Source organism: Pan paniscus, chromosome 4 (assembly GCF_029289425.2).
Source record: "Pan paniscus chromosome 4, NHGRI_mPanPan1-v2.0_pri, whole genome shotgun sequence".
In the NCBI taxonomy this organism is placed as follows: domain Eukaryota; kingdom Metazoa; phylum Chordata; class Mammalia; order Primates; family Hominidae; genus Pan; species Pan paniscus.
Window position 1 is genome coordinate 78153122 of NC_073253.2, and position 26867 is coordinate 78179988.

General features: G+C 39.3%; 1 protein-coding gene across 1 annotated transcript in view; it reads left to right on the plus strand.

The window, feature by feature from the left end:
- GOLPH3 (golgi phosphoprotein 3) overlaps positions 1–26867 on the plus strand; it is a 60068-nt gene that overhangs the window by 27408 nt on the left and 5793 nt on the right. Inside the window, exons 2-3 of the mRNA XM_024928728.4 lie at positions 15303–15434; positions 21702–21816. Coding sequence (XP_024784496.2) covers positions 15303–15434; positions 21702–21816 — 247 coding nt within the window. The remainder of the gene's footprint in view (positions 1–15302; positions 15435–21701; positions 21817–26867) is intronic.

Below are 26867 nucleotides of genomic sequence, written 5' to 3' on the forward strand. Positions count from 1 at the left end.
AATTTTGTATTTAGACTTAGGTCCCATCCCTAAGGTATCTCATTATGTATTTGCAAATATTCCAAATCTAGAATCTGAAACACTTCGGGTCCCAAGTACAGGGATACTCAACCTGTACCCTCTTCTGTTTTCAGGGGGCTGAAAGGAAGCACACCTAGATCATGCATTAAATAAACAGGTCTTGGAAGGCAAGACAGAAAAGGAGCCAGGGCTTTGGACCCAGGCAGACCAATTTCATTCCCTGCTTTGCCACTCAGTGCGTGGCAGGTCCTCTGAGCCTCAGTTCCATTATCTTGTGAAATTGGAAGAATAGCACCTACTTTACAAGGTTTCCTAAGAATTAGAAAGAATGTACACTGAATGCTTAGCACAGTTTTAACAGCGTAGATACTCAGTGTATGGCAGAGTATGACTGTGTGCACTTTAAAAAAGGATTTGGAAGGATACATTCCAAATGTTAATGGAGAGTATCTTGAAGAGGGAATGTGTGAGGGATGGAAGCGGAAGAGAAAGTAGAGACTTTTAATTTTCTGTCATGTATTTCTATTTGAATTTTTTTTGAAAATAAGTGAGAGTACCTGAGAAGTCTGTGTAAGTGGCCAAGAGCACTCCGTTGGAGGAATAGGCAGCAGAAGAGTAACCTGACAAAGAGCCCGAGCAGGAGCTGCCAGAAGAGGGGGATTGTGGAGCCAGCAGGAGGAAGAGTGAAGAGTAGTGGAGATGGACTTGCTGGTGATACCTTCGAGTCTGCTGTGAATGGAAAGGAGATAGGGCAGGGTTGGTCCGGGTCTGTCTCTTGTATGATGGTAAATGTGAGAATATTTGAAGGCCAATAGGCAGGTGCTAGTATACATGTTAGAGATTTAAGGTATTTTAGGAGGGCAGGAGTTGTGAACAAAGGGAAGTAGGAGAGAATGGGTAGGATTAGCTTTAGGCAGACTGCACTGTAACCAGGCAAAAGAGTGGGTATGTATGAAATTGAGTTTATTGAGTTGGTTTGTTTTTGTGAAGTAATCTGCTGAAAATGAGCTGAGCTTTAGAGGTTTGGGGAGAATGGGGTTTTGAAATATCTGATATGGAGAGTGGTAAGAGCTCTGAGTAGGGAAACTGATTTTGCCCAGTGTGTGTGTGTGTGTGTGTGTGTGTGTGTGTGTGTGTGTGTGTGTGTGTGTTTTATTTATTTATTTAGTTATTTATTTATTTTGAGACAGAGTTTAGCTCTTGTTACCCAGGCTGGAGTACAATGGCGTGATCTTGGCTCACTGCAACCTCCTCCTCCTGGGTTCAAGCGATTCTTCTGCCTTAGCCTCCCAAGTAGCTGGGATTACAGGCATGCACCACCACGCCCGGCTAATTTTGTATTTTTAGTAGCGATGGGGTTTCACTATATTGGTCAGGCTGGTCTCAAATCTCCTGACCTTAAGTGATCCACCCGCCTTAGCCTCCCAAAGTGCTGGGATTAGAGGCGTGAGCCACTATGCCCAACCCCAGTATCATTAAAGGTTTAGTTTAAGTTGGAGACAGTACATTTATATACTGAGATCTCAATATTTTTTTACATCAGCAGTTCAGAAACACAGGTACAGATATGGAAAAAGTGACAGTTGGATTGATCCGGGGCTGGAGTTTTGCTAGTTGAATGCAGTGGGAAACAATGGATGTGTTTAGGAAACTAGTAAGGGTGTAGTTGAAGGTAGTGTACTCTGGCGTTGTTTGCCCATCTTTGAATTGGGATTGATAATAATAGCACTTAGTTCAGAAGGTTGTTGCGAAGGTTGAAATGAGCTCCCACAGTACTTAGTACTCAGAACAGTGCTTTGCACATGGTATGTGCACAGTAACTTATTGTGCTGGGTGGGGATGAGGGAAAGAACGGAGGAGACTGGTGGGAAAAAGGGAGGAAGGCTGAGGATTGGAATCCCCATAAGGATGATGAAAAGTTACTTGTGGATTGAATTTCCGAGTTGGATTTGGTTCTCATCAAAAGGTTGTGGGTTTAAGGATGCTGATGTCCAAGTTCCCAGGGAGTGGCAGATAAGATCCCTGGTTTTGAGTGAAGACCATGAGAATAGAGGCCCTGAGGGCCGGCCCTGGCTGTTACTTCTGTGAAAAAATACATTCTGTGTTACAAATTGCTTAAAAGGGAACTTTTAAAACGTAATCATAACTTGATTACTACCAGTAACTTACATGTGTGGATGGCGCCCAAATCCAATCATTATTTAGTTACTTTACTGGTTTTGTTATCTGTCTTAGTTTATTTGGGCTGCTGTAAAATACCATAGACCAAGGATCTCTAATCTCCGGGCTGTGGACCGGTACTGGTCTGTGGCCTGTTAGGAACTAGGTTGCACAGCAGGAGGTGAGAGGCGGGCAAGCGAGCATTACTGCCTGAGCTCCGCCTCCTGTCAGATCAGCAGCAGCCATTAGATTCTCATAGGAGTGTGAACCCTGTTATGAGCTGCGCATGTGATGAGGGATCTAAGGTAGGCGATCCTTATGAGAATCTTAACTAATGCCCGATAGGATCTGAGGTGGAACAGGCTCATCCCAAAACCATCCCCCTCCCCGCTCCAGTCCGTGGAAAAAATTGTCTTCCCTGAAACCAGTCCCTGGCACCAAAAAGGTTGGGACTGCCACAATAGACAGTGTGACTTATAAACAACAGATTTTTTTTTTTCTGAGACAGAATCTCGCTCTGTCACCCAGGCTGGAGTGCAGTGGCGCAGTCTCCATTCACTGCAACCGCTGCCTCCCAGGTTCAAGTGATTCTCTTGCCTCAGCCTCCCAAGTAGCTGGGATTACAGGTGCACACTACCATACCTGGCTCATTTTGTATTTTTACTAGAGACTGGGTTTTATCATGGCTGAGACCACCACCACCAGGCTAGTCTCAAACTCCTGACCTCAGGCGATCCGCCCACCTCAGCCTCCCAAAGTGCTGGGATTACAGGCATGAGTTACTGTGCCCAGCTAACAACAGGAATTTATTTCTCACAGTTCTGGAGTCTGGGAAGTTCAAGAACAAGAAATTGGTGAGGGCCTGCTTCCTGGTTGTCTTCTCATTGCATCCTCACATGGCAGAAGGGCATAGGGACTCTCTGGGGCCTCTTTTATAAGGGCACTAATTGCATTCATGAGGCTTCTGCCTTCATGACTTAATCACCTTCCAGAGACCCTGTTGGGGGTTAGAATCTTTTTTTTTTTTTTTTTTTTTTTTTTTTTGAGACAGTGTTTCACTCTTGTTGCCCAGCTGGAGTGCAGTGGCTCAATGTTGGTTCACGGCAACCTCCGCCTCCTGGGTTCAAGCAATTCTCCTGCCTCAGCCTCCCAAGTAGCTGGGATTACAGGCATGCGCCACCATGCCCCACTAATTTTATATTTTTAGTAGAGACAGGGTTTCTCCATGTTGGTCAGGCTGGTCTCAAACTCCCGACCTCAGGTGATCTGCCTGCCTCGGCCTCCCAAAGTGCTGGGATTATAGGCATGAGCCACCGCTTCCGGCTAGAATCTTAACATGAGAGTTTTGGGGGGACACAAACATGTAGTCTATAGCCTTACTCTTTTGCTAATTAAAAAAAATCAGAAAGCTGAGGGCTTTCTTTAGTCATTTGAAATGCTTAAGGGGAGTTTTTGGCTTAGTTTTTTTGGTAACAGCTTTATTGAGATTTAATTGACAATTCACTTATTTAAACAGTACAATCCAGGATTACATGCCTGTAATCCTAGCACTTTGGAGGAGACCAAGGCAGGAGGATTGCTTGAAGTCAGGAATTTGAGACTAGCCTGGACAATGTAGTGAGATCCCATTGCTAAAAAAATAAAAATAAAAAGCCAGGTGTGCTGGTGCCTGCTTATAGTCTCAGCTACTCAGGAGGCTGAGGTGGGCAGATCATTTCAGCCCAGCAGTTCAAGGTTGCAGTGAGCTATGATCAAGCCACTGCACTCTAGCCTGGGTGACAGAATGAAACCCTGTCTTTAAAAAAACAAAAAAGTAAAAGGTAACAATGCAGTGACTTTTAGTGTATTTAGAGTTGTGTATCCATCACCATAATACATTTTAGAACGTTATTTTATTTTATTTTATTTTTTTTGAGACAGAGTCTTGCTCTGTCGCCCAGGCTGGATTGCAGTGGTGCGAGCTTGGGTCACTGTAACGTCTGTCCACTGCAACCTTTGCCTCTTGGGTTCAAGTGATTCTTCTGTCTTGGCCTACCAAGTAGCTGGGATTACAGGCGCATGCCACCACGCCTGGCTAATTTTTGTATTTTTAGTAGTGACGGGGTTTCACCCTGTTGGCCAGGCTGGTCTCGAACTCCTGACCTCGTGATCTGCCCGCCTTGGCCTCCCAAAGTACTGGGATTACAGGCGTGAGCCACTGCACCCAGCCAAGATGACTTCTTAGATAATCCTATGTGTTTTCATGTTCATTGCATCAGGAGTCATCCAGTGTCTGGTTTTAGAATTTGAAGACCAGTGAGTTCATTTGGTGACAGACCTATCTGCCTGTTGGAAATTTCCCCTACTTTTCATCTAATTTAGGGATTCTTAGCTTGGGGTCACTGTAGAATTCAGGAAACATTTGAGAGGGGAAAAATTAATTTATTTTTAGTGACCTATACCTGAAAGTTAACATCTACATCAACTATAATTGTAGGCCACAAGCCAAAGAAGTATTAACAGTATCTGTGAGTTTGTCACCACTAGAGAGACCAGAGATACTTTCATATCATATCACAGTTATTGCAGATATCTCAGAATACTGTCTTTGCTCACTACTACATTGGAATTATAATAGTTATTAGATCTGCCACTAGAACTTGTTTAATCTGCTAATAAAGCACATATATCACAAATTCATTTTTAATATTTTGATGACTGATTTGGTTTCCTTTATAATCCTGTGCATTTTATGCACTTAAAAGGCAGGATAAACACTTAATTTCATTTTAATTACTAAGTTTTGGGTTAGGAGTTTGTGCCTTAGCTACTTCCAGTGGTATCTAGTGAGGTATGGGCTCTTTTCTTTTTAAAATTATGACTTGCGGTTTTATATATATTCATCGTGTTTCATTCACTTATATTAATTACTCTTCTTGATGTTTAAATTGTCTCACTTTTAGCCTATGGGAGTTATTTTCTAAGTTGGTTTCAGTGTTCTTTGTGATACAGGTTATTAACCTTTGATAATTTCTTGCTTTTTGGCAAGGCCAACACAATGTCCTGGACTCAACTCGTACATTTCCTGTTTCAGACTTGTAATCAGTCATTCCTTCAAGGAATCCTGTTTTCCATCTGGTGGGGAATGGACCACACTCTGGTGTGAGTACACTGGGTGTACTCAGTGTTACCGAGTTGTTACTGCTTGTAGGACTCTTTCGTATACAGAGATAGGATATATTTTCCTCAAGGGACAGAGCTAGCAAACATTTTAGAGGAAAAAAAATCTGTTTACGTGGTTTTTGGTTCAAGTTTAACATTATAGATTTTTATTTAACTTACTGGGTTTTATATTTATCTTTTTTCTTACTGAAAATTTTGGTTCTTCAAATATTTGCATTGGCTTACCGCTTGTATTAAAACAGTTTCAAAATAAAAATGTCAACATTACTACTAATTGACTTGAGTTTGGCTTACAATTTCTTTGTAGTGTTTTTATTAAGAATGTGCAGTCAAAATACTGTATTCTAAAGTTAAAATAGCTTTTCTTTGTGGCTCTATCACTAAGTAGTATACGGTTGTTTTCATTCTTCAGGAGGTTTTTTTTTTCTGTTTTCAGTGCATATAATTATATTGCAAGTTATATTCAAAAGTCTCATTTCCATCTTTCTTCTACCTCATTCTTTCATTCCCCCATTAGTAGTTCTTGAAAAGTTAAGAGTTTATCTTTCTGATATTTTGTTAGCGAAACTATACGTATATTCATATTCTTGCTCCTCTCCTTCATATACAAGGTAATGGACTACATACACTGTGTGCACCTTGCTTTTTACATGTTATATTCTAAAGATTGTTCTCTATCACTATTACTTAGAAATATTTTATGGTTCTGTAGTATTCCATTATGTGGTAGATATATCTTTGTATATTCATCCAGTCCCTTATTGATGGATTTATGGGTTGTTTCCAAACTTTTGCTCCTACAGATAATATCACAATAACCATATGCATATACTGTTGCATATTTATGGGGCTGTTTCTTCATAGTGGATTCCTTAGAAGTAGAATTGTCAAGTTAAAGGGTAAATCTATGTGTGATTTTTCTAGATCCCCAAATTTCCCTCAGTAAAAGTGGTGTCATTTTGACATTCCCATCATAGTTATGAGAATGCCTATTTCCCTCATTTTTGCCAACTATGCTGTCAAGCTTTTGGGTTTTGTTTTTGTTTGTTTTTTTTTTTGTTTGTTTTTTTTTTGAGACTGAGTCTCACTCTCTTGCCCAGGCGGGGGTGCAGTGGTGTGATCCTGGTTCACTGCAACCTTGGCTTCCTGAGTTCAAGCGATTCTCCTGCCTCAGCCTCCTTAATAGCTGGGATTACAGGCACATGCAACCACGCCCAGCTAATTTTTGTATTTTTAGTAGAGACAGCATTTTGCCATGTTGGCCAGGCTGGTCTCAAACTCCTGACCTCAAGTGATCCGCCTGCCTCGCCTCCCAAAGTGCTGGGATTACAGGTGTGAGCCACTGCACCCGGCCAAGCTTTTGGATTTTTGCCGGTCTGATAGGTAAGCATGATTTCATGTAGTTTAAAAAAAAAAAAAAGGCGGTGGCGGGGGGCAGGCGTGGTGGCTCATACCTGTAATCCCAGCACTTTGGGAGGCTGAGGTGGGCGGATCACGAGGTCAGGAGTTCGAGACCAGCTTGGCCAACGTAGTGAAACCCCATCTGTACTAAAAATAGAATAATTAGCCGGGCATGGTGGCGCACGCCTGTAGTCCCAGCTACTTGGGAGGCTGAGGCAGGAGAATCACTTGAACCTGGGAGGTGGAGGTTGCAATGAGCTGAGATTGTGCCACTGCACTCCAGCCTGGGCAACAGAGTGAGACTCCATCTCAAAAAAAAAAAAAAGTAAAATATGCATAACATCAAGTGTACCATTTAAAATATTTTTAAGTGGTACAGTTTAGTGGCATTAAGTAGATTCACACTGTGCCGTCATCACCACTATCCCTCTCCAGAACTTCTCTATCATTTCATACCGAAACTCTATCCATTAAACAATAGCTACTATTTCCTTCTCTCCACAGTCCCTGGGAACCACTGTCTCTATGAATTTGACTATTCTAGGTACCTCATATATGTGGAACCATAGAGTATTTTGTCTTTTCATGACTGGCTAATTTCACTTAGCATAATGTCTTCAGAGTTCATCCATGTTTTGTAGCTATGTATCAGAATTTTACATAGATCTGTGTATCAGAATTTTAATTTTTAAGACTGAATACTGTTTTCTTGTATGCATATACTATATTTATCCAAATTCATGGTTTGTATATACATGTTTTGCCTCTTTTTGAATTAGGTGGGTTTCTTTTTGCTGTTAAGGTCTCATGTATTTTAAATGTGTATTTTTATTATGAATGACAAAGCATCTTTTGGTATGTTTTAGCAATTTCCATTTCTTTTGTGAACTTCATCATCTGTTACCTTTTTAAAAATTGAATATTTCAAAATATATATTTTTTTGAGACAGGATCTTGCTTTGTCACCCAGGTTAGAGTGCATAAGTGCAATTATAGCTCATTGCAGCCTCAACCTCCCAGGCTCAAGTCCTCCCGAGTAGCTAGGTCTACAGGCATGTGCTATCGCACCCAGCTAATTTTAAAACATTTTTTGTAGAGACAGCTCTCACTGTGTTACCAGGCTGGTCTGAAACTCCTGGCCTAGGTGATCCCCCTGCCTTAGCCTCCCAAAGTGCTGGGATTACAGGTGTAAGCCACTGTGCCTGGCCTCAAAATATTAAAAAAAAAAAAAAAGCAACTTTATTTTTAGGAACTAATTGTATACTAGAGATTTATCTGTGATATAAGTGACTTTGCTATGATTTTTACCCTGCAAACTTTACCAAAAAAATGGGTAGTCTCTTTTATTGCTCCTAGATTTTGAGAATAGCTGGGAAGTTTTTTCTTCCACTCCCAGATTATAAAGGTTTTCACTCTTATTTTGTCTTCTAGTACTTACATTATTTCACTTTACATTTCAGCCTCTGATCCATCTGGAATTTATATTGATGTATAATAAGGAATTGATCCAATTATGTTTTTCCTAATGACTATCCGGTTGTCCCAACACGTTTGATTAAAATGTTCATCTTTCCATGTTACATTGATTTGTGATGACATTTTTATCGTGTACAGATTGAGAATCCCAATTTCGAAAATCTGAAATTGTAAATGCTCTAGTATCAAACTTTTTCAGCACCAGCGTGAGAATCAAAGAAAATGCTCATTGGAGCATTTTGGATTTCAGATTTTCGGATTTGGGTATAATGCAAATATTCCAAAATGTGAAAAAAAATCTTAACTCCATAACATTTCCAGTCACAAGCATTTTGGATAAGGGATACTCAATCTGTATTTGATTTCAGTATGTTCTTGGGTCTGTTTCTGGAATTTATTCTGTTGGTCTGTCTATTCATGTGCCAGTGTGACATCATTTTAATTTTAGAGACTTTTAAATCTATTTTAGTATCTAGTAGGACAGCTTTCATTTCTGTTCCCTACATATGTTGCTATCTCCCCAAGTTTTCCTGGCTATTCTTTTTTTTTTTTTCTTTAGGAACTTTTATTTGTAACCTGTATAGCTCCAGGGAAAATCTGTTGCTATTTTTATTGGGATATTACATTTATTAACTTAGGAAGAACTAATAATAATGCTGAGACTTTGTATATAAGAATGAAATATCTTTCTATTATTCAAGTCTATTTTTAAGTCTTTCAAGAGACTTTAAACTTTTCATATAGGTTTTGCCATGGTATTTTTTGTTCCTTTTGTTGCTGTTGTAAAGGTCTTTTCAATTATATTTTAACTTTTTAGTATTTCAACGTGTGTATTTTGTTTGTATATGACAACTGATGTTTAATTTTATATAATCTGGCTACTTTACTAAACTCCTATCTATAGTAATTTTTCCATTTACTCTCATGAGTTTTTCTAAATATCCAACAATATCACCAGCAAATGCAGTTTTACTACTACTTTTTTTTTTTTCTTCTTGAGACAGTTTCACTCTTTTGCCCAGGCTGAAGTGCAGTGGCTCACTGCAGCCTCTGCCTCCCGGGATCTAGCGATTCTCCTGCCTCAGCCTCCCGAGTAGCTGCTATTACAGGCATGAGCCACCACACCTGGCTAATTTTTGTATTTTTAGTAGAGATGGGGTTTTGCCGCCTTGGCCAGGCTGGTCTTGAACTCGTGACCTCAGGTGATCTGCCTGCCTCGGCCTCTTAAAGTGCTGAGATTACAGGCGTGAGCCACAGTGCCCAGCCTTACTACTTCTTTAACAGTTCTTATATCTGTAGATACCTTTTCTTGTCTAGTCTTTTTAATCTGCTTTTACCTGAAGTCACCTTCATTCTCTTGATTAGTTATTTTTGTCAAGAACTTTTTGATTCTTAATTTTTGACATAATCAAAATTTCATGTAAGATTTCAGAAGTGACTTTATAGAATGTTTTTTTGTAACAGCTCTGAGATATGATTCATATGCCATATAATTGTCATTTGAAGTGTACAGTTCAAGGTTTTCAGATTTGTACAACCACCACCATAATCAATTTTAGAATATTTTTATCACTTCCAAAAGAAAGCTCATCCCCTTTAGCCATTACCTCTCCCTTTTCCCATTTTGCCAGCCCTGGGCACCCACTGTATTAATTATCTTACTGCATAACAAAACATAGCAGGTTAAAACAACAAACATGCTATTCCGTGTATGTGCCTGTCTGCCTCTCTGTCTCTGTATGTCTTGGTTTGCCTCACATTGCATCCTCTCTCATTTCTACTCTGCATTTGTCTTCTGTTTTCCTTTCTGTTACCTTCATTCTCTGCATTTGTACCCAATGGCCAGTAGCTTCTGAATCCACACAACCAGTACAGCTCCAGTGCCATGCCCATATAACTGATTCAGTATGGCAAGTTCAGATACTCAGGAGGGAGACTTAATTTTTTCATCCTGGTCCATTTAGATTTGGCAAGTACAATCACCTTTCTTTTTTTCTTTTTTTTTTTGAGATGGAGTTTCGCTCTTGTTGCCCAGGCTGGGGTGCAGTGGTGCGATCTCAGCTTACTGCAACCTCTGCCTCCCAGGTTCAAGCAGTTCTCCTGCCTCAACCTCCTGAGTAGCTGGGATTACAGGCATGCGCCACCACGCCTGGGTAATTTTGTATTTTGTATTTTTTATTTTTTTTGAGACAGAGTCTTGCTCTCTTGCCCGGGCTGGAGTGCATTGGCGCGATCTCGCCTCACTGCAAGCTCCGCCTCCCGGGGTCAAGTTATTCTCCTGCCTCAGCCTCCCGAGTAGCTGGGACTACAGGTGCCCACCACCACGCCCAGCTAATTTTTTATATTTTTAGTAGAGATGGGGTTTCACTGTGTTAGCCAGGATGGTCTCGATCTCCTGACATCGTGATCTGCCCACCTTGGCCTCCCAAAGTGCTGGGATTACAGGCATGAGCCACCATGTGGACCTGGCCTATATTTCTATTAGAAAGCCATTTCCAAAACATTGGTCACACCAGAATTCAACCTTATATAGAAAATATAGTGTTTTTAGTGATTTCATTTTGAAATATTTTGTACATAAAAACAAAATGAAACTATTTTGAGTACTTTATGCCTATACAGACTACTAGTAACTGAACATTCCTATAACGTAGTATGTTTTGTAAAATGTTTAGCGGTTGCAAACTGGTTTGCCAGATATGTTTTGTTTAGTAAAACTTGAGTTGTAATCCTTTCAAAGATGGAAGTAATATATAGAAACGGACGTTTCTGCCCTCTTGAAAAAGATGTGGCAAGAGCAGGCCCACATTTTACACATGGCAACAGTTGATAAGGGCTAAGCTGTCTTCCCCAGATAGATGGAAGAGGACATTGTCCAACTTGCTGCAGTCCACACCTGGGTCTCTTTATTCAGTAATGTTCTTTGTACTTTCTAAGTAACTGAGTTTGCAGTCCTCCATCCCCATTCCATTCTAATTGTACATAATTAAGTAATTACTAATTGCCAGGAGTTGTGCTTTATATATATTATTTAATCTTCACAACTTGTTTTATATGAAGAAAACTAGTCTCAGAAATTTAACTATATAGTATGTGGTAGAGCTGGAGTTGATTTGAATCGCCAGGTGTTTGTGCGGTCTGGGCTCTTGAGCACAGTTCTTTACTACTTCACAAATATGTTTTACTTTGTGGTTCATAGTTATTTTCATGGAGAGTTTTTAGTTCTTCTAGTGTTTTGCCTCTGTCAAATTACTGCCACTATCATAACTATTGCCTTTTAAGCTTGAACAACTATAACTATAGTTGATCAGTAAGGAAAACCTTACTTATCTCCTTGCCATGAGTTTTCCTTTACTATATACAGAAAAGCCTAAAGAAAATCAAGATCACCATAATCACCAGACATTACTGCTGCTAAAACTTTTCTTCTAATCTCCCTAAAAAATGGGACTATTCTCTGTCTCTCTACACACACACACACACGATTTCATAATAATTTTTCATGTTTTGTAATAACCTCTGCACCAGGATTTCTTTTCTTTTTTTTTTTTTTTGAGATGAAGTCTCGCTCTGTCACCAGGCTAGAGTGCAGTGGTGCAATCTCAGCTCACTGCAGCCTCCGCCTCCTGCACCAGGATTTTTAAAACTGATTTTCATAGAATTGTAATATTCTGTAGGCTGTTAAAAGTATACTGTAAATTAAAATGCTTCAAGGTCAGGAAAGTTTGGGAAGCGGTGAGTTTATTCACTTTTTTTTGCTTTTAGATTGTTTTTGTGTTTTACTATGATAATGATGTGATCAATATATTTGTACATATATTTTTGTGCACAGTATTTTCTAACTAAAGGCCCATAAGAATTGTGTCAAAGGATGTGAACATTTATAAGTTTTTTTGTAAATACAAACCTATGATATACATATGTATTAATATTTATATAACTTCAAAATAAGATTACACTTTAGATCAAGCTTGTCCAACCCGTGGCCTGTGGGCCGCAGGTGGCCTACTGCTTTGAATCTGGTCCAGCACAAATTTGTAAACTTTGTTAAAACATGAGGTTTTTTTTTTTGTTTTCTTTAGCTCATCAGCTGTCATTAGTGTTAGTATATTTTATGTGTGGGCCAAGATAATAATTCTTCCAGTATGGCCCAGGGAAGCCAAAAGATTGGACACTCTGCTTTAGATAATATAATTTTTTATCTGTTTCTCATGTAGAATATATATTATGAGCATTTTCCCATGTTGTAAATGTTTTTAATAACATATAAGGAAAATCTTATACTTCTGGTTATATCCCTGTTATGATCTTTATACAAAATATTTTTATTACATTTCATTTTGGGTTACCAACCTTTTGAGTTCCTTCTTAACAAAAAGCTTCTGGGTAAGTAGGCAGTTGAGAGCAGAACAGTAGCTCTTAACTGGAATGGTGAGAACTCTTCTCAGTGTTTGCAGTTTTAGGGGACTTAATAAACAATACCCTTTTCTACCATTCAAATTGAGCCACTTGAAAGAATAAAGGGAATCAGGCAGATGGAGGTCTGGTAGTGTATGGCCCAGCCTGCTTGGGATGTTTCTGTCCTCTCCCATCCTTATATTTTAGAACATAGGAACTAATTATGACTACAGTCATAAGCTGCTTGATACTGCCATTTACTAAACTTCCCCACATATTTTATCTTTTTTTTTTTTGAGATAGGGTCTTACTCCTGTCATCCAGGCTGGAGTGCAGTGGCATGATCATGGCTCACTGCAGCCTCAAGTTCCTGAGCTCAGGTGATTCTCCCACCTCAGCCTTCCAAGTAGCTGGGACCACAGATGGGTGCCACCATGCCCGGCTAATTTTTGTAGTTTTTGTAGAGATGGGGTTTCACCATGTTGCCCAGGGGTCTGGAATTCCTGGGCTCAAGCAATCTGCTTGCCTCTGCCTCCCAAAGTGCTGGGATTACAGGTGTATGTCACTGCGCCTGGCCACCCTATGGTTAATTTTTGATCCTGCTTTTATGACATGGATTTTAGCAGGAGGGTATCAACATACTGTACTTTTCTGTTGTTTGGTGTGTCTTTGTTGGCTTCATTTATCTTTGGAATATTGCTGACGAGTCCCGGAAGCTGTGGTACAGAACTGTCCATTCCCATTCATCTACTTTCCCATGTGAATCCAATTCTGTTTAAGCATGTGTCTTTCAGCGATGATGCCTAAAGCCATTCACTAAATTTAGATCTCTGAAGTCTGTTACTAAAGACCCCATTTTGCTAATATCTCTGGGTATGCCATTACTCTAGGAGCAATTGAGATTGAGACATATTTTAGTTCTCTGCTATCAAATGTAAGCCTCCAGGTACTGTTCAGCTGGAGTTTGCAGGCTGTAGGGCTGTTCACGTCCATTATTGCTTTATGAGGTGTTCTCTGTTGTTTACAGTTTGTAGAGGCTCATTTAGGAACTCTGTCTATATGTCCAGGCCAGTCAAAGCCAGATATCTGTAACTTTAATTTCATGTGGAATTCATTCTCAGGCTTCCTAGGGCTTTAATTTCATGGACACAGAAGCCACGCATTTTACCTAACCTCTATAAAGTACTGGTATTATTAGCCACTTTGCTAAATCTCTGGTAATCTTCATTTGAGCAGGCCCCGACCCTAAGTTTAAAATGACTCCCTAAAATCCAGTCAGTGTCTGCTGCTTATACCTCACATTTAAATTGATCTCTTAACACTGATGTTTTTGTTTATCCGCTTGTGCCTCCTTTAAATTGTTATTTTCCCAAAGGTCACATTCTCAGAAGTGGTAGCTTGGTGAGGTGAATTTAACTCCTTGTATCAAAAATGAAGTTTGATGGACCTCAATGGTCAGTCATCTTCTGAAACACAAGCTCACTACTCTGGCCTGACAAAATGCCAGGATTGACCTTGGAAAAGTGCCAGAGGTGAGGGCCAGGCCTTCCTAATCCTGGGCCCTCCATTCTTTAGAGATTCAGTTGGCCTGTTCTCCTACCAAAATTGTGTTACCCTGTTCTGAGCCTTAATGAGAGTTATTTATAGTTTCTGCTGTCTCATGAGAACTGGGTATCTGCTGGCAAGATTTGTGGCTTTATAATTTGAACAACCCCAGTTGTTTGCTGTTACAGTGTCCTGACCTCATCTGGTGATGCCTGCTTGACCAGTATCCCAGATCTCTAGATGTTTATCAACCTCCTTATGTCTGGCTGTTCTTCCACTGTGGATGCTGCCCTTACATTCTCTCTTGGGGCCAATCTGATTGTTATACTGTTTATTATTGAGAATTTTAGGCCTATAGCCATCCGTTTGTTTGTGGGCGCATGTGTGTTTTTCTAATATCTTCTTACAAAATTAACAGTGTGTGTATTTAAGAGACAATGTTGCACTGTTTTGCCCAGGCTGCAGTGTGTTGGTGTAATTATTGCTCACTGTAGCCTTGAACTCTTGGACACAGTGGTCCTCCTGCCTTAGCTTCCTGGGTAACTGGGACTACAGGTGTGCAGCACCATACCTAGCTAATTAATTTTTTTTGGTAGAAACAGGATCTCACTATGTTGTCCAGGCTGGTCTCAAACTCCTGGGCTCAAGCCATCGTCTTGGCTCAGCCTCCCAAAGTGCTCGGATTAACCTTGTGGTTTTATCCTAAACAGCAATAAATGAATGGTATTCTAATTCTCTGTGAAGCTAACTTGGCTAGGTTGTCTTTCCCTGAGCTTCTTAACTTGTCCACATAAATAAATCACTATAATCTGGGGTTAACTGAGTATTCCTTGGAGTTTGCAGGGTTCTGAAAGAACCTAATAAACACACAGCTTGGTGAAATGTGAGTTATGTTTCTAAACTTATGACCTCTAAAGTTATTTGTTGTTTGTATGTAAGAATAAGTGGTGGAAAGATAAGCCCCTGAAAATTCTCGATTAGTAATTTATGTTAATTGTATTTTTTCAGTATATTATTATAGAAAGACAGGAAAGATAAAAGGCACCAAATATGACTTTGGCTGATAATGTTTCTGTTTTTTACTCTGAATTCAAGGTAAATTAGCTATTTTGTTTTATTTCTTCTTCTTTTTTTAATAGGGTTACACATCATTTTGGAATGACTGTATATCATCTGGATTACGTGGCTGTATGTTAATTGAATTAGCATTGAGAGGAAGGTTACAACTAGAGGCTTGTGGAATGAGACGTAAAAGTCTATTAACAAGAAAGGTAAGAGGAGTGCTGAGTAACATTCTTTTTAAAGAGGTTGTACTGCTTAAAATGTATGTTTTTACTAGTAGCCTTCAAAAATTAAAGTGGAAGTCGATATTAAAGTTGTCTTTCTTCAATTGTATTTCCATATCTTTTTTGCATTCTTGGTTTCCTGGTTCTTTGTACCTACAATGAGTAATGTAATTGATTGTTAAGGTAACCGGCCACTGGATCTTACATCTTCAGAAAGATTCTAGACTTCATTTGCAGCTTTTAAAAGCCATAATTTTGAAAGACTTGACATTAAAAACTCAAAAGTGTTATTGTGCAATTTACGCATAGGCTATTGATCTTTTCATCAGATTATGAATACTTTTCAGATACCTGTCTGTTGAAGGTCTGTGTAGGTGCTTCTCTTAATAGAGGTAATATTGGCTAGTTTTTAGAAATTTAACTTCAACCTCAATCTCAAATATTTAAGACTGTTTTTCTTCCAGTTTGTCATTGTGTTTCTTGAGCATGGTGTTTCAAAACTAGTTTTTTTCCTAAATCAGTGTCCTAATGAATCTAAAAGTTTTAGATCAGAGCGGAATGCTTCTTGATTAATAAGCTATAGAGAATAATAGTTCTGTAGGAAAGAACACCATTCATGCATCTTTTTTTTTTTTTTTTTTTTTTGAGACTGAGTCTTGCTCTGTCACCCAGGCTGGAGTGCAGTGGCGTGATCTCGGCTCACTGCAACGTCTGCTTCCCTGGTTCAAGTGATTTACGTGCCTCAGCCTCCCAAGTAGCTGGTACTACAGGCGTGTGCTGCCACACCCAGCTAATTTTTGTATGTTTTGTAGAGATGGGGTTTTGCTATGTTGCCTGGGCTGCTCTCGAACTCCTGGGCTCAAGTGATCCGCTCGCCTTGGGCCTCCCAAAGTGCAAGGATTACAGGCGTGAGCTCTCATGCCCAACCCACTGTTTTCTAGTATACAGAGTTGCTGGTAAAGTCTGGTGCCCTTCTGATTTTCTTTTCCTTTTTTTATTTTCTTGGAGACAGAGTCTCACTCCATTGCCTGGGCAGGAGGGTGGTTGGTATGATCTTGGTTCACTGCAACCTCTGCTTTCCAAGTAGCTGGGACTACATAGGTATATGCCACCATGTCTGGCTAATTTTTTTTTTTCTGAGACTGAGTGTCACTCTATCACCCAGGCTGGAGTGCAGTTGGTGCCATCTCAGCTCACTGTAACCTCCGCCTCCCTATCAGCCTCAAGCGATTCTCCTGCCTCAGCCTCCCTAGTAGCTGGGACTACTGGCATGCACCACCACACCCAGCTAATTTTTTTTTTTATATATGTTTAGTAGAGATGGGGTTTCACCATATTGGTCAGGCTGGTCTTGAACTCCTGACCCCAAATGATCCACCTGCCTCCCAAAGTGCTGGGATTATAGGCATAAGCCACCGTGCCCAGCCTCCTGGCTAATTTTTTTTGTTGTTTTATTTTTGTTAGAGATAAGGTCTTACTTTATTGCCCAGGCTGGTCTTGAATGCTTAGGTTCAAGTGATCCTCGTGCCTTGTCCTCCCAAAGAGCTGGGATTACAGACGTGAGCCACTGTGCCGGGCCTCCTGTTTTTTCAATCTTTTTTTTTTTTTTTTCTCTAGAAGCATTTGGGATCTTCTGTTATCCTTGTTGGTTTTCTGAAATTGTACGATATGCCTTAATGTGGGTCATTTTAAATTCATTATGCATTAATTTTTTCAGTCTAGAAATGTGTTATTTTGGTTTTGAAAACTTGTATTTCTGATATCTTTTGCCCTCTTTTTCTAGAACTCTGTAAATTGGATACGGACTTCTTGGCTACTCTTAAAGAGTTGTCTTCTAACCTTTCTGTTGAGATTTTATTGTGACTCTCCTGTTTTTGATTTCCATGAGCTTTCTTTTTAAAAATTGTAGTTTGTTTTATGGATGTAATACCTTCTTTTAGATTTCTGAGGGTATCACACCTCTTTTGAAAATTTCCTTTATCTGTATTATATCTGTTTCTTCAGAGTTCTTATTTTCTCTTTTTGATCTCTTCTGTGTTGGAAGCTTTCTTTCACGTTATCCGTGATTGTCTGTTTATATTTAGGAATGGTTCCCGTCCCCCCAAAAAAAGAAGCTAAATAAAAATGATATGTTTGGATAGAACATATTTATTTGTGAACCACACTTACTACTGAATTTTTAAAAGGAATTTAGAACTAACTCGAGTCATTGAAAGTTGTAAGCAGAAGCAGTGGAATGCCATGGTAAGATTTGTCTGTTAGAAAGATCAGTGAGGAGAATGGATTGAAAAGGCTAAAACTTGTTTAGGGAAATTAGTTAAGAGGCTTAAATTAATCCAAGTGAAAAACAGCCAGATTAGGCAGACTAGAATATAGTTGTCCCTCAGTATCTGTGGGCGATTGGTTCTAGGACTCCCCTCAAATATCAAAATCTGTGGATGCTCAAGTTTCTTACATAAAATGTTGTAGTGTTTGCATATAACCTATGCACATCCTCTTCTATACTTTATATCACCCCCAGATTACTTACAATACCTAATACAATGTAAATGCTGTATAAACAATTGTTATACTGCATTTTAAAATTTGTATTATTTTTCCTGAATATTTTTGATCCTCAATTGGTTGAATCTATAGATATGGAAGGCCGACTATATTGGCAAGATGATGGAGAAAAGTGAAACATTTGAGAAAGATTTAGAGGACAGAACTTCATAAGAAAAAGTGATTCACTATACCCAGGCTCTGGTGTCCCTGACATAAGATCCGTTGCAAACGGATGTGCGTGGGCGAGCTTTGAGGCCAAATTGCAATAAATATAAAGAATGAGTGGGACGTAAGAAGTGGTGGCATGGCCACCATATTTAGATGTAACTTTTTATCCTGAGGCTCTGCTTTCTTTATTTTCTTGTGCTCTCTCACCCTTCACTGAAAGCATGGTCTAGAATAGCACTGTTTGATGGAACTTTGATGATGAAAATGATCTGTATGTTCAATATGGTAGCTACTAGCTACATACATCTATGAGCCAGACACTTAAGCACTTGAAGTTTGGCTACTGCACATTGACACATGGTGTTAGTAAAAACATACACTGGATACACTGGATTTTTGGTCTTAGTATGGAAAAATATATTAAGTACCTCAATTTAAAAATACTTATTACATGTTAATATTTTGGTTGTATTTGGTTAAATCAAAATATTAAAATTAATTTTGCCTTTTTTTCTTTTAAAATATAACTACTAGAAAATTTAAGAGCGGGGAGGGATAGCATTAGGAGATATACCTAATGCTAAATGACGAGTTAATGGGTGCAGCACACCAACATGGCTCATGTATACATACGTAACAAACCTGCACGTTGTACACATGTACCCTAAAACTTAAAGTATAATAATAATAAAATAAAATTGAAGAATAGATTTGTGACTTGTACTGTGGTTTTTATATTTCTACTGGTCATGATGTCACAGAGATAGATACTGTATGTATATATTTTTAATTTTTTATAAGATTGACAAAGTAAAGGACACTTTGAGGACAAGTTTAAGAGAGGACTCTCAACATTTTAAAAGTGATGTTAAATTGGTGGGGCACGGTGGCTCATGCTTGCAATCCCAGCACTTTGGGAGGCCGAGGTGGGCAGATCACAAGGTCAGGAGTTCAAGACCAGCCTGCCCAACTTGATGAAACCCTGTCTCTACTAAAAATACAAAAATTACCCGGATGCGGTGGTATGCACCTGTAATCCCAGCTATCTGGGAGTCTGAGGCAGGAGAATTGCTTGAACCCGGGAGGCGGAGGTTGCAGTGAGCTGAGATCACGCCATTGCACTCTAGGCTGGGCAACAGAGTGAGACTCCATCTCAAAAAAAAAAAAAACAAAAAAAACCGTAATGTTAAATTTTATAATATTTAAATAGCTAACATTATAAAATAATACAATACAATGGATTTAATTTTGATATTATGGAATTTTAACTAGAAATTTATAGCTTAGCCAACAACGTGAATGAAGGCTATAGGGATCTAATACTTGTCTAAAGCGGTGTAACATTTTCCCTCCCATCTCTCCCTCTGGATTTTTCCACTTTTAAAATGGATTCTATATCTCAATGTAGCTTTCTGTTTGGAAACAGATTTTTGCTCTTGTCGCCCAGGCTGGAGCGCAATGGTGCGATCTCAGCTCACTGCAGCCTCCACCTCCTGGGTTCAAGCGATTCTCCTGCCTCAGCCTCCCAAGTAGCTGGGTTTACAGGCATGCACCACCACACCTGGCTAATTTTTGTATTATTAGTAGAGACCGGGTTTCACCATGTTGGCCAGGCTGGTCTCGAACTCTTGACCTCAGGTGATCCACCCGCCTTGGCCTCCCAAAGTGCTGGGATTATAGGAGTGAGCCACTGCATCCAGCCTCAGTGTAGCTTTTTTAAAAAAAAAGTTGCAGTATTTAAAAAATTTATGTAATCAACGCTATTGATAATTTCTTTAAGCTTTCTGCTAGTCGGGACAATTTTAAAAGAAACCTTTCAGGGCCAGGTGCAGTGGATCATTCCTGTCATCCCAGCACTTTGGGAGGCCGAGGTGGGTGGATTACCTGAGGTCGGGAGTTCGAGACCAGCCTGACCAACATGGAGAAACCCCATCTTATTATGCAGTGGCATAATAATGAATGAAAATTGGCTAGACTCAGTAGCTCATGCCTGAATCCCAGGGGGAGGCTGAGGCAAGCAGATCACTTGAAGCCAGGAATTCGATACCAGCCCGGCCCACATGGCAAAACCCTGTCTCTACTAAAAATACAAAATTAGCCAGGCGTGGTGGCACACACCTGTTATTCCAGCTACTTGGAAGGCTGAGGCAGGAGAATCGCTTGTACCGGGGAGGGCAGAGGTTTGCAGTGAGCCGAGATTGCGCCACTGCACTCCAGCCTGGGTGACGAGCAAAACTCCATTTCCAAAAAGAAAAAAAAGAAACCAAGAAACCTTTCTTACCTCTATAATTTGTTAGCAAGTTTTAATGACATTTGTTTAAAAATTTGTTTCTTCACTGATGTGAAATACCACCTTTATAATATAAGATTGAGTATCCTATATCTGAAATGCTTGGTAACAGAAATGTTTAAGATTTTGGAATTTTCTGGATTTTGGAATATTTGTATTATACTTAAGCATTCCTGACTTCAAAATTTAAAATCCAGAATGTTCCAATGGATGCATGTTGGTGCTCAAAAAGTTTCAGATTTTGAAGGAGTTCGGATTTTCGGATTAGGGACGTTCAGCCTGTACTGAATTCTTAAATATAATTTAGTCTTATTTCTGGAACTAATAATAATGCTTAAATGAATTTCTGGATCACATAGTCCAAGGTTCGGTGATGAGTCAGTGAGTATAAACTGTCCTAGTATGTTGCTTTACTAATTATTGCACAGTAGCTTTTTTTTTTTTTTTTTTTTTTTAAGTCGGAGTTTTGCTCTTGTTGCCCAGGCTGGAATGCAGTGGCACAATCTCGGCCCACTGCAACCTCTGCCTCCTGGGTTCAAGCAATTCTCCTGCCTCAGCCTCCAGAGTAGCTGGGATTACAGGCACCTGCCACCACGCCCAGCTAATTTTTTGTATTTTTAGTAGAGATGGGGTTTCATCATTTTGGCCAGGCTGGTCTTGAACTCCTGACCTCAGGTGATCTACCCGCCTCGGCCTCCCAAGGTGCTGGGATTACAGGAGTGAGCCACCATGCCCGACCAGTAGCTTTCTTTTCTTTTCTCTTTGAGATAGTCTCACTCTTTCATCCAGGGTGGAGTGCAGCGGCGTGATCTTGGCTTCCTGCAGCCTCTGCCTCCTGGGTTCAAATGATCCCACCACAGCTACCTGAGTAGCTGGGATTACAGGCGTGCACCACCACACCCGGCTAATTTTTGTATTTTTAGTAGAGACAGGGTTTTGCCATGTGGGCTGGGCTGGTATCGAATTCCTGGCTTCAAGTGATCTGCTTGCCTCAGCCTCCCCCTGGGATTCAGGCATGAGCTACTGAGTCTAGCCAATTTTCATTCATTATTATATCTAATCTGGTTAGGTTAAATATTGGATTTCCTTAACATAAAAGTAATTTAAAATCTGAACTTTGATACTACATGAAAGCTTGAGGCTTTAAGCATAATGAATTATTTATGTAATTGTTTGTTTTTCATTTAATGAGATCAACTCAGAAAAGGCATTCGTGGATCCTTTCATTCTTTTTGCTTTCTTTTTAGGTAATCTGTAAGTCAGATGCTCCAACAGGGGATGTTCTTCTTGATGAAGCTCTGAAGCATGTTAAGGAAACTCAGCCTCCAGAAACGGTCCAGAACTGGATTGAATTACTTAGTGGTAAGCTGCTGTGAATAAACCAAAAACCAACTTCTATTTAAAAGATTGCGAAGTTTAAATCCTTTTGAAAGGAACCTATACAAAATAGCCAGAAACTTGTTTAGTTATTTAGGCAAACTTGAAAGTTATCAGTCATAGAGTGGGGAAGTAATGGTTTTTATAAAATTTCATTCTCTTTAACAATACTGAACAGATACAGAATGCGAAGATAATACTCTTAGAGCTGCCATGTTCTTTATCAAAATTACCACATGCTACCTTAATCTGGATAGGCTAGGTTAAGCTGTGGTGGTAACAAACCCCAAAACCTCAGTTGCTTAAAACAACCATTTATTTCTCATTCAGGCTGTAAGTCAGTCACAGGCTACCTCATCCTCACTCTGGCAGCCAGGCAGATGGAGCCACTGCCACCTGGAGCAGTATCAGTCACTATCATAAAAGGAGGAATACCATAGCACATCACTCTGGCTCTTAAGTTTCTGCTTAGAAATGACATGTGGTTCATGTTTCATTGATCAGAGCAAATCACACAATCTCCCCTAACTTCAAGGAGACAGGGAAGTGCAACCTTAGGGAGGAGAACGTGAAAAGTTTGGTTGATAGCATGGAGGACTGTGACGTTTATATTAAAGTTATTTGTGTATTAACATGATGTGAGTTTTCTTACAGATAAGCAGAATTTATAAAAGTCCTATTGGATTATTCTTCTGTCAGTAAAAGAGGTTTTTTTAGGGGTTGGGGGACTAGTCAAGTGAAACAGTGGGAGTGGGAGGGAACAAAAAAATCTAACTTGTGATCAGTTAGCTGTAAATAAGTGCTGTACTTGGACCAGCTGATTTTATTTATATGTATACATAAATATTTTTCTTTTTAAGAGACAGGGTCTCACTCTGTTGCCCAGGCTGGAGTGCAGTGGCATGATCCTAACTCACTATAACCTTGAACTAAGTCCTGGACTCAAGTGATCCACAGCCTTTGCCTCAGCCTCTGGAGTAGCTAAGACTACAGGTGTGTGCCACCATGCCTCGCTGAGTTTTTTTTTTTTAATTTTATTTTTTGGCCAGGCATGGTGGCTCATTACTGTAATCCCAGTACTTTGGGAGGCTGAGGCGGGTGAATCTCCTGAGCTCAGGAGTTCAAGACCAGCCTGGGCAACCTGGTGAAACCCTGTTTCTACCAAAAAATACAAAAGAATTAGCCAGACATAGTGGCACATGCCTGTGGTCCCAGCTACTTGGAAAGCTGAGGTGGGAGGATCGCTTGAGCCTAGGAGACGGAGGTTGCAGTGAGCCAAGATCATGCCACTGCACTCCAACCTGGGTGACAGAGTGAGACCCCGTCTCAAGAAAAAAAATTATTTTTTGTAGAGATAGGACCTTGCTGTGTTGCTCAGGCTGGTCTTGAGCTCCTGGCCTCAAGTGGTGCTCCATCAAGGCTTCCTAAAGCCCTGGGACTATAAGCATGAACCACCATGCTCAGCCTATATTTATTTGTTTATTTAAAAATTAAGTACATACACTCCATTTTTAGCTAACGGCAATAATGGGCACTTTACACTTAAGGCAAGGTTCATTCTTTTTTCTTATTGGTAAGAACGTAAACGTATTCTTGATAAATTTGCATTTTTGTTGGATAACCCTCTTCTACCTCTGATAATTTTCCTTTTTATCTCATTGAGAGTAACTCTGACTTATACTTTCTCCCCTTTATGCTTATTAGAGTTGTCTTCAGTTGTAATTTCTTTTGCAAGAATCTTTTAAAATTACTTTGCCCATTTGATGAGGGCTTGTTTGGTTAAAACTAGATTATATTATCAGCAAATTCACTTAATCATCACAAATACCCATCACATTGTCAATGCTGTCTGAGTTAGCCTCCCATGTATGCCTGTCAGTGACATGCAGCCATCTAACAGAGACTCAGGGCATTAATGTCAACTCTATATGTTAAATATTAGCAAACATAATGTTTTAAGATAGAAATAGAACTGCTAATAACGTTTATACTGTGACGGATCATTTTGTACATTGTCTTCAGAGCACTGGCTTAACCAGTCTTTGGATCTTTCTCATGTTGTGCTGCCAGTGTTGGCCCATGACTGCTTCTGGTGTTGCAAATTAGAATTTATAATTTGGTTCCCAGCTGACCAAAAGAAGGGTTTCTCAAAGTTGTGGTGACTTTTTTTGTTAGATGTGTTACAGTGTTAAAGATTCTTTTTATGGAATGTAGAGTGGGCTTTGCCTTCACTTTCCTGTTACTGAAATGCATCTTACACTTAACCTGTTAAGTAACATTTTGTAAATGAAGCTTATCAATATAAATGCTAACTGAACTTGGTTCTCACCTATGGCTGCTGTTGCACTGTCCCCACTTGATTAAGCAGTGAAAAGATGAGAAGTCTAAAAGCTTTTCTCACAAGTATGTAAACACAGTTAGGATTTTGTAAAGCACTGTCTGTTTGGATTAGAAATTTGGGTAAAATGTGAGACTAATACTTAGCAAGGTTTTTTAAAAAACAATGTCCTGTGAGTTTTAGATTGGCTGTTGATGCCAGAACATTGCCTGTAGCACTTGAGTTGCTTGCTCTTGACATACATTGGGAATGCTGCTGCTTCAGAATAAAGGAAGGGAATCCAGAGTGGGAGAAGGAGGAAAAAGGACTTTTTTTTAAAGTTAAAAAAATAAAAAAAAATCTCCTGGCAAATGACATGTAAAAAGAAGAAAATAAAAAATATCTATTTCTCACCTAATTGAAAGTATCAAGATACCAGCTTGCTGATTTTTTAATTGTAGTAAAATATATATAATGTAACTTTTACCATTTTTACCATTTTTAAGCATACAGTTCTTTGGCTAGCTTGCTGATTTTTAGATTTTTAAAAATTTTCTGTTGCTTCAATATAATATGTGGTATCAAACACCAGTTATTGCACCAATAATGACATATGTGCTATGAAATTTAAAATGTGCTCTCAGACTGAAAGAATCTTAAAATCCATTTGGGGAACAGTTTTATACATCTAATAATTTGATAGAACAGATGAGAGTTTGACAGTATGGTTCTCTGAAAGTTCAGTAGTTCAGAGAAAAGAAAAATCCTTGGGAACTTTAGTAGTTACAAGAGGAAGTGGAGCTTAGATTAGGCCTTTGAAGGGTAAGAATGAGATGCAAAGAAAGAAATATACTTGTTCAGAGGGATTCCTTGCCGTGAAGCCAAGGAATGTTTTAATAAAGAACAGTTTCTTTACCTGGGGTGGAGGATACCCAGGGGCTCATTTTATTATTATTTATACTGTACATGTATACATGTTAAAACTCTTGATAAATTTTAAACATTTTCTAATAATTTAAAATTAGTATACATAAGTTTGAGGCAAGTTGAGAGACTACGTATTTTGTTTGTTTTGTTTTGTCTTTGGGACAAAGTCTCGCCATCACCCAGGCTGTAGTGCAGTGGTGCAGTCACAGCTCACTGCAGTCTTGACCTCCCAGGCTCAGTTGATCCTCCTGCCTTAGCCTCCCAAGTAGCTGGGACTACAGGCATGTGCCACCACGCCCAGCTAATTTTTGTATTTTTTTGTAGAGATGGGGTTTCATCATGTTGCCCAGGCTAAGACTACTGTTTAAGAATAGTTTTTAGCTTCTGAAATCTTAAGGCATGGTTGATCAGTTTGGTCACAAGGAATCACTACACTGCCAAATTTATGGCCAAAGCTGCTTTTAGTTTTGTAAGATGATGTCAAGGAAGATAAGTGTTCTTTGCAGTGAAATGATTTAGGTACCTGTCAGCATGTCATTCTCCACCAAAGTGATTGTTGGGCAGTGGACATGAATAATCTTTGAAGAACTTTTCCTCTCCATATTTACTTCTCACAATTTCCTTTACCAAAAAAAGTAAACTATGAATAGATTCATTACATTTTAAATTTGCTTGTATAACTTGTAAAGTCTTTTCACATATATGGTGAATAATTTAGGGACTGAGGACTAACAGCATGGATCACAGTAACGTCTTTTAATCTAGAATTCAAGAACTGTTCATTTATCAAACATTTATTTCAAAGTATTTAAAAAGTATTCACTTTTAAAAATTGAAGTAGCTAAATCTTTAGAAGCTAAACTTTTATTGCATCTTCTCCTCAGAAATCCATCTATTGTCTTCCCATCCCACTTATACTGATGTCTTACTTATGCTAAACTCAGGTGTGACTTTATTCTTTTGATTTAGCTTAGTTCTTCGAAAATAAAAGGCAGAAATTCCAGAATACCAAAATACTTTGACCACTTGGTTATTACTTTGTGCCTTTTTTCTGTACCACAAATACTATTAAACAACATTTGGGATATTTCCTCACAGTTTTAGCCTTCTGCTCGTGAGATTTCTTTATTTTTCTCTAATACTTGAGGAGATCTGAATAACCGTCTATTTGTTGGAGTGAGCACGCGGGGTTTACCCTCTTCCCAGGGAATTGCTACAAGAGAAGATGATGGCTGGGTCCCTTTTTATTGCTTCCTTTGAGTCAGAAATGATTGCCAGTAGGAAGGGCCAGTCATAAGTGGAATACTTTATTTGAAGGTGGTCTGTGTTTAGGCTCTTCTCATTTTTAGTAGAAACATTAAACTGTAAGTTAGTATACTTTGGAATTGGGAAATTTCCACAGGAACTTCTGTAAAATTTACTAAGCATGTATTTCCACTGGTTGCAATATGTAAGTTTTAACTAAGGATAAGGTGAGGATAAACCTTAGCATAAGTTCAGTATAAGAGACAGTAGTCATAAACTGTTAATCCCACTTACTTCCCATGAGAAAAAAAAAATATTGTAGAACAGCATTAGAGGGATGTGTGTATGGGGGAGGGGGTGTTTTTTTTGGGTGGGGAGTGGAAAGCTGCAAAGAGAAGTTTAACTGTAGATCTCTCAGAATAATTCGTTTCTTGACTTTTTTTTCCCCTCTGTTGTTTGGCAGTAGATGTTGTTTGGCTAAGATGTCTCTGGAGTATAGAATTCCTTCCTATTTGACTTGGGAAGGTAAAATAAAAATGGATAGCTT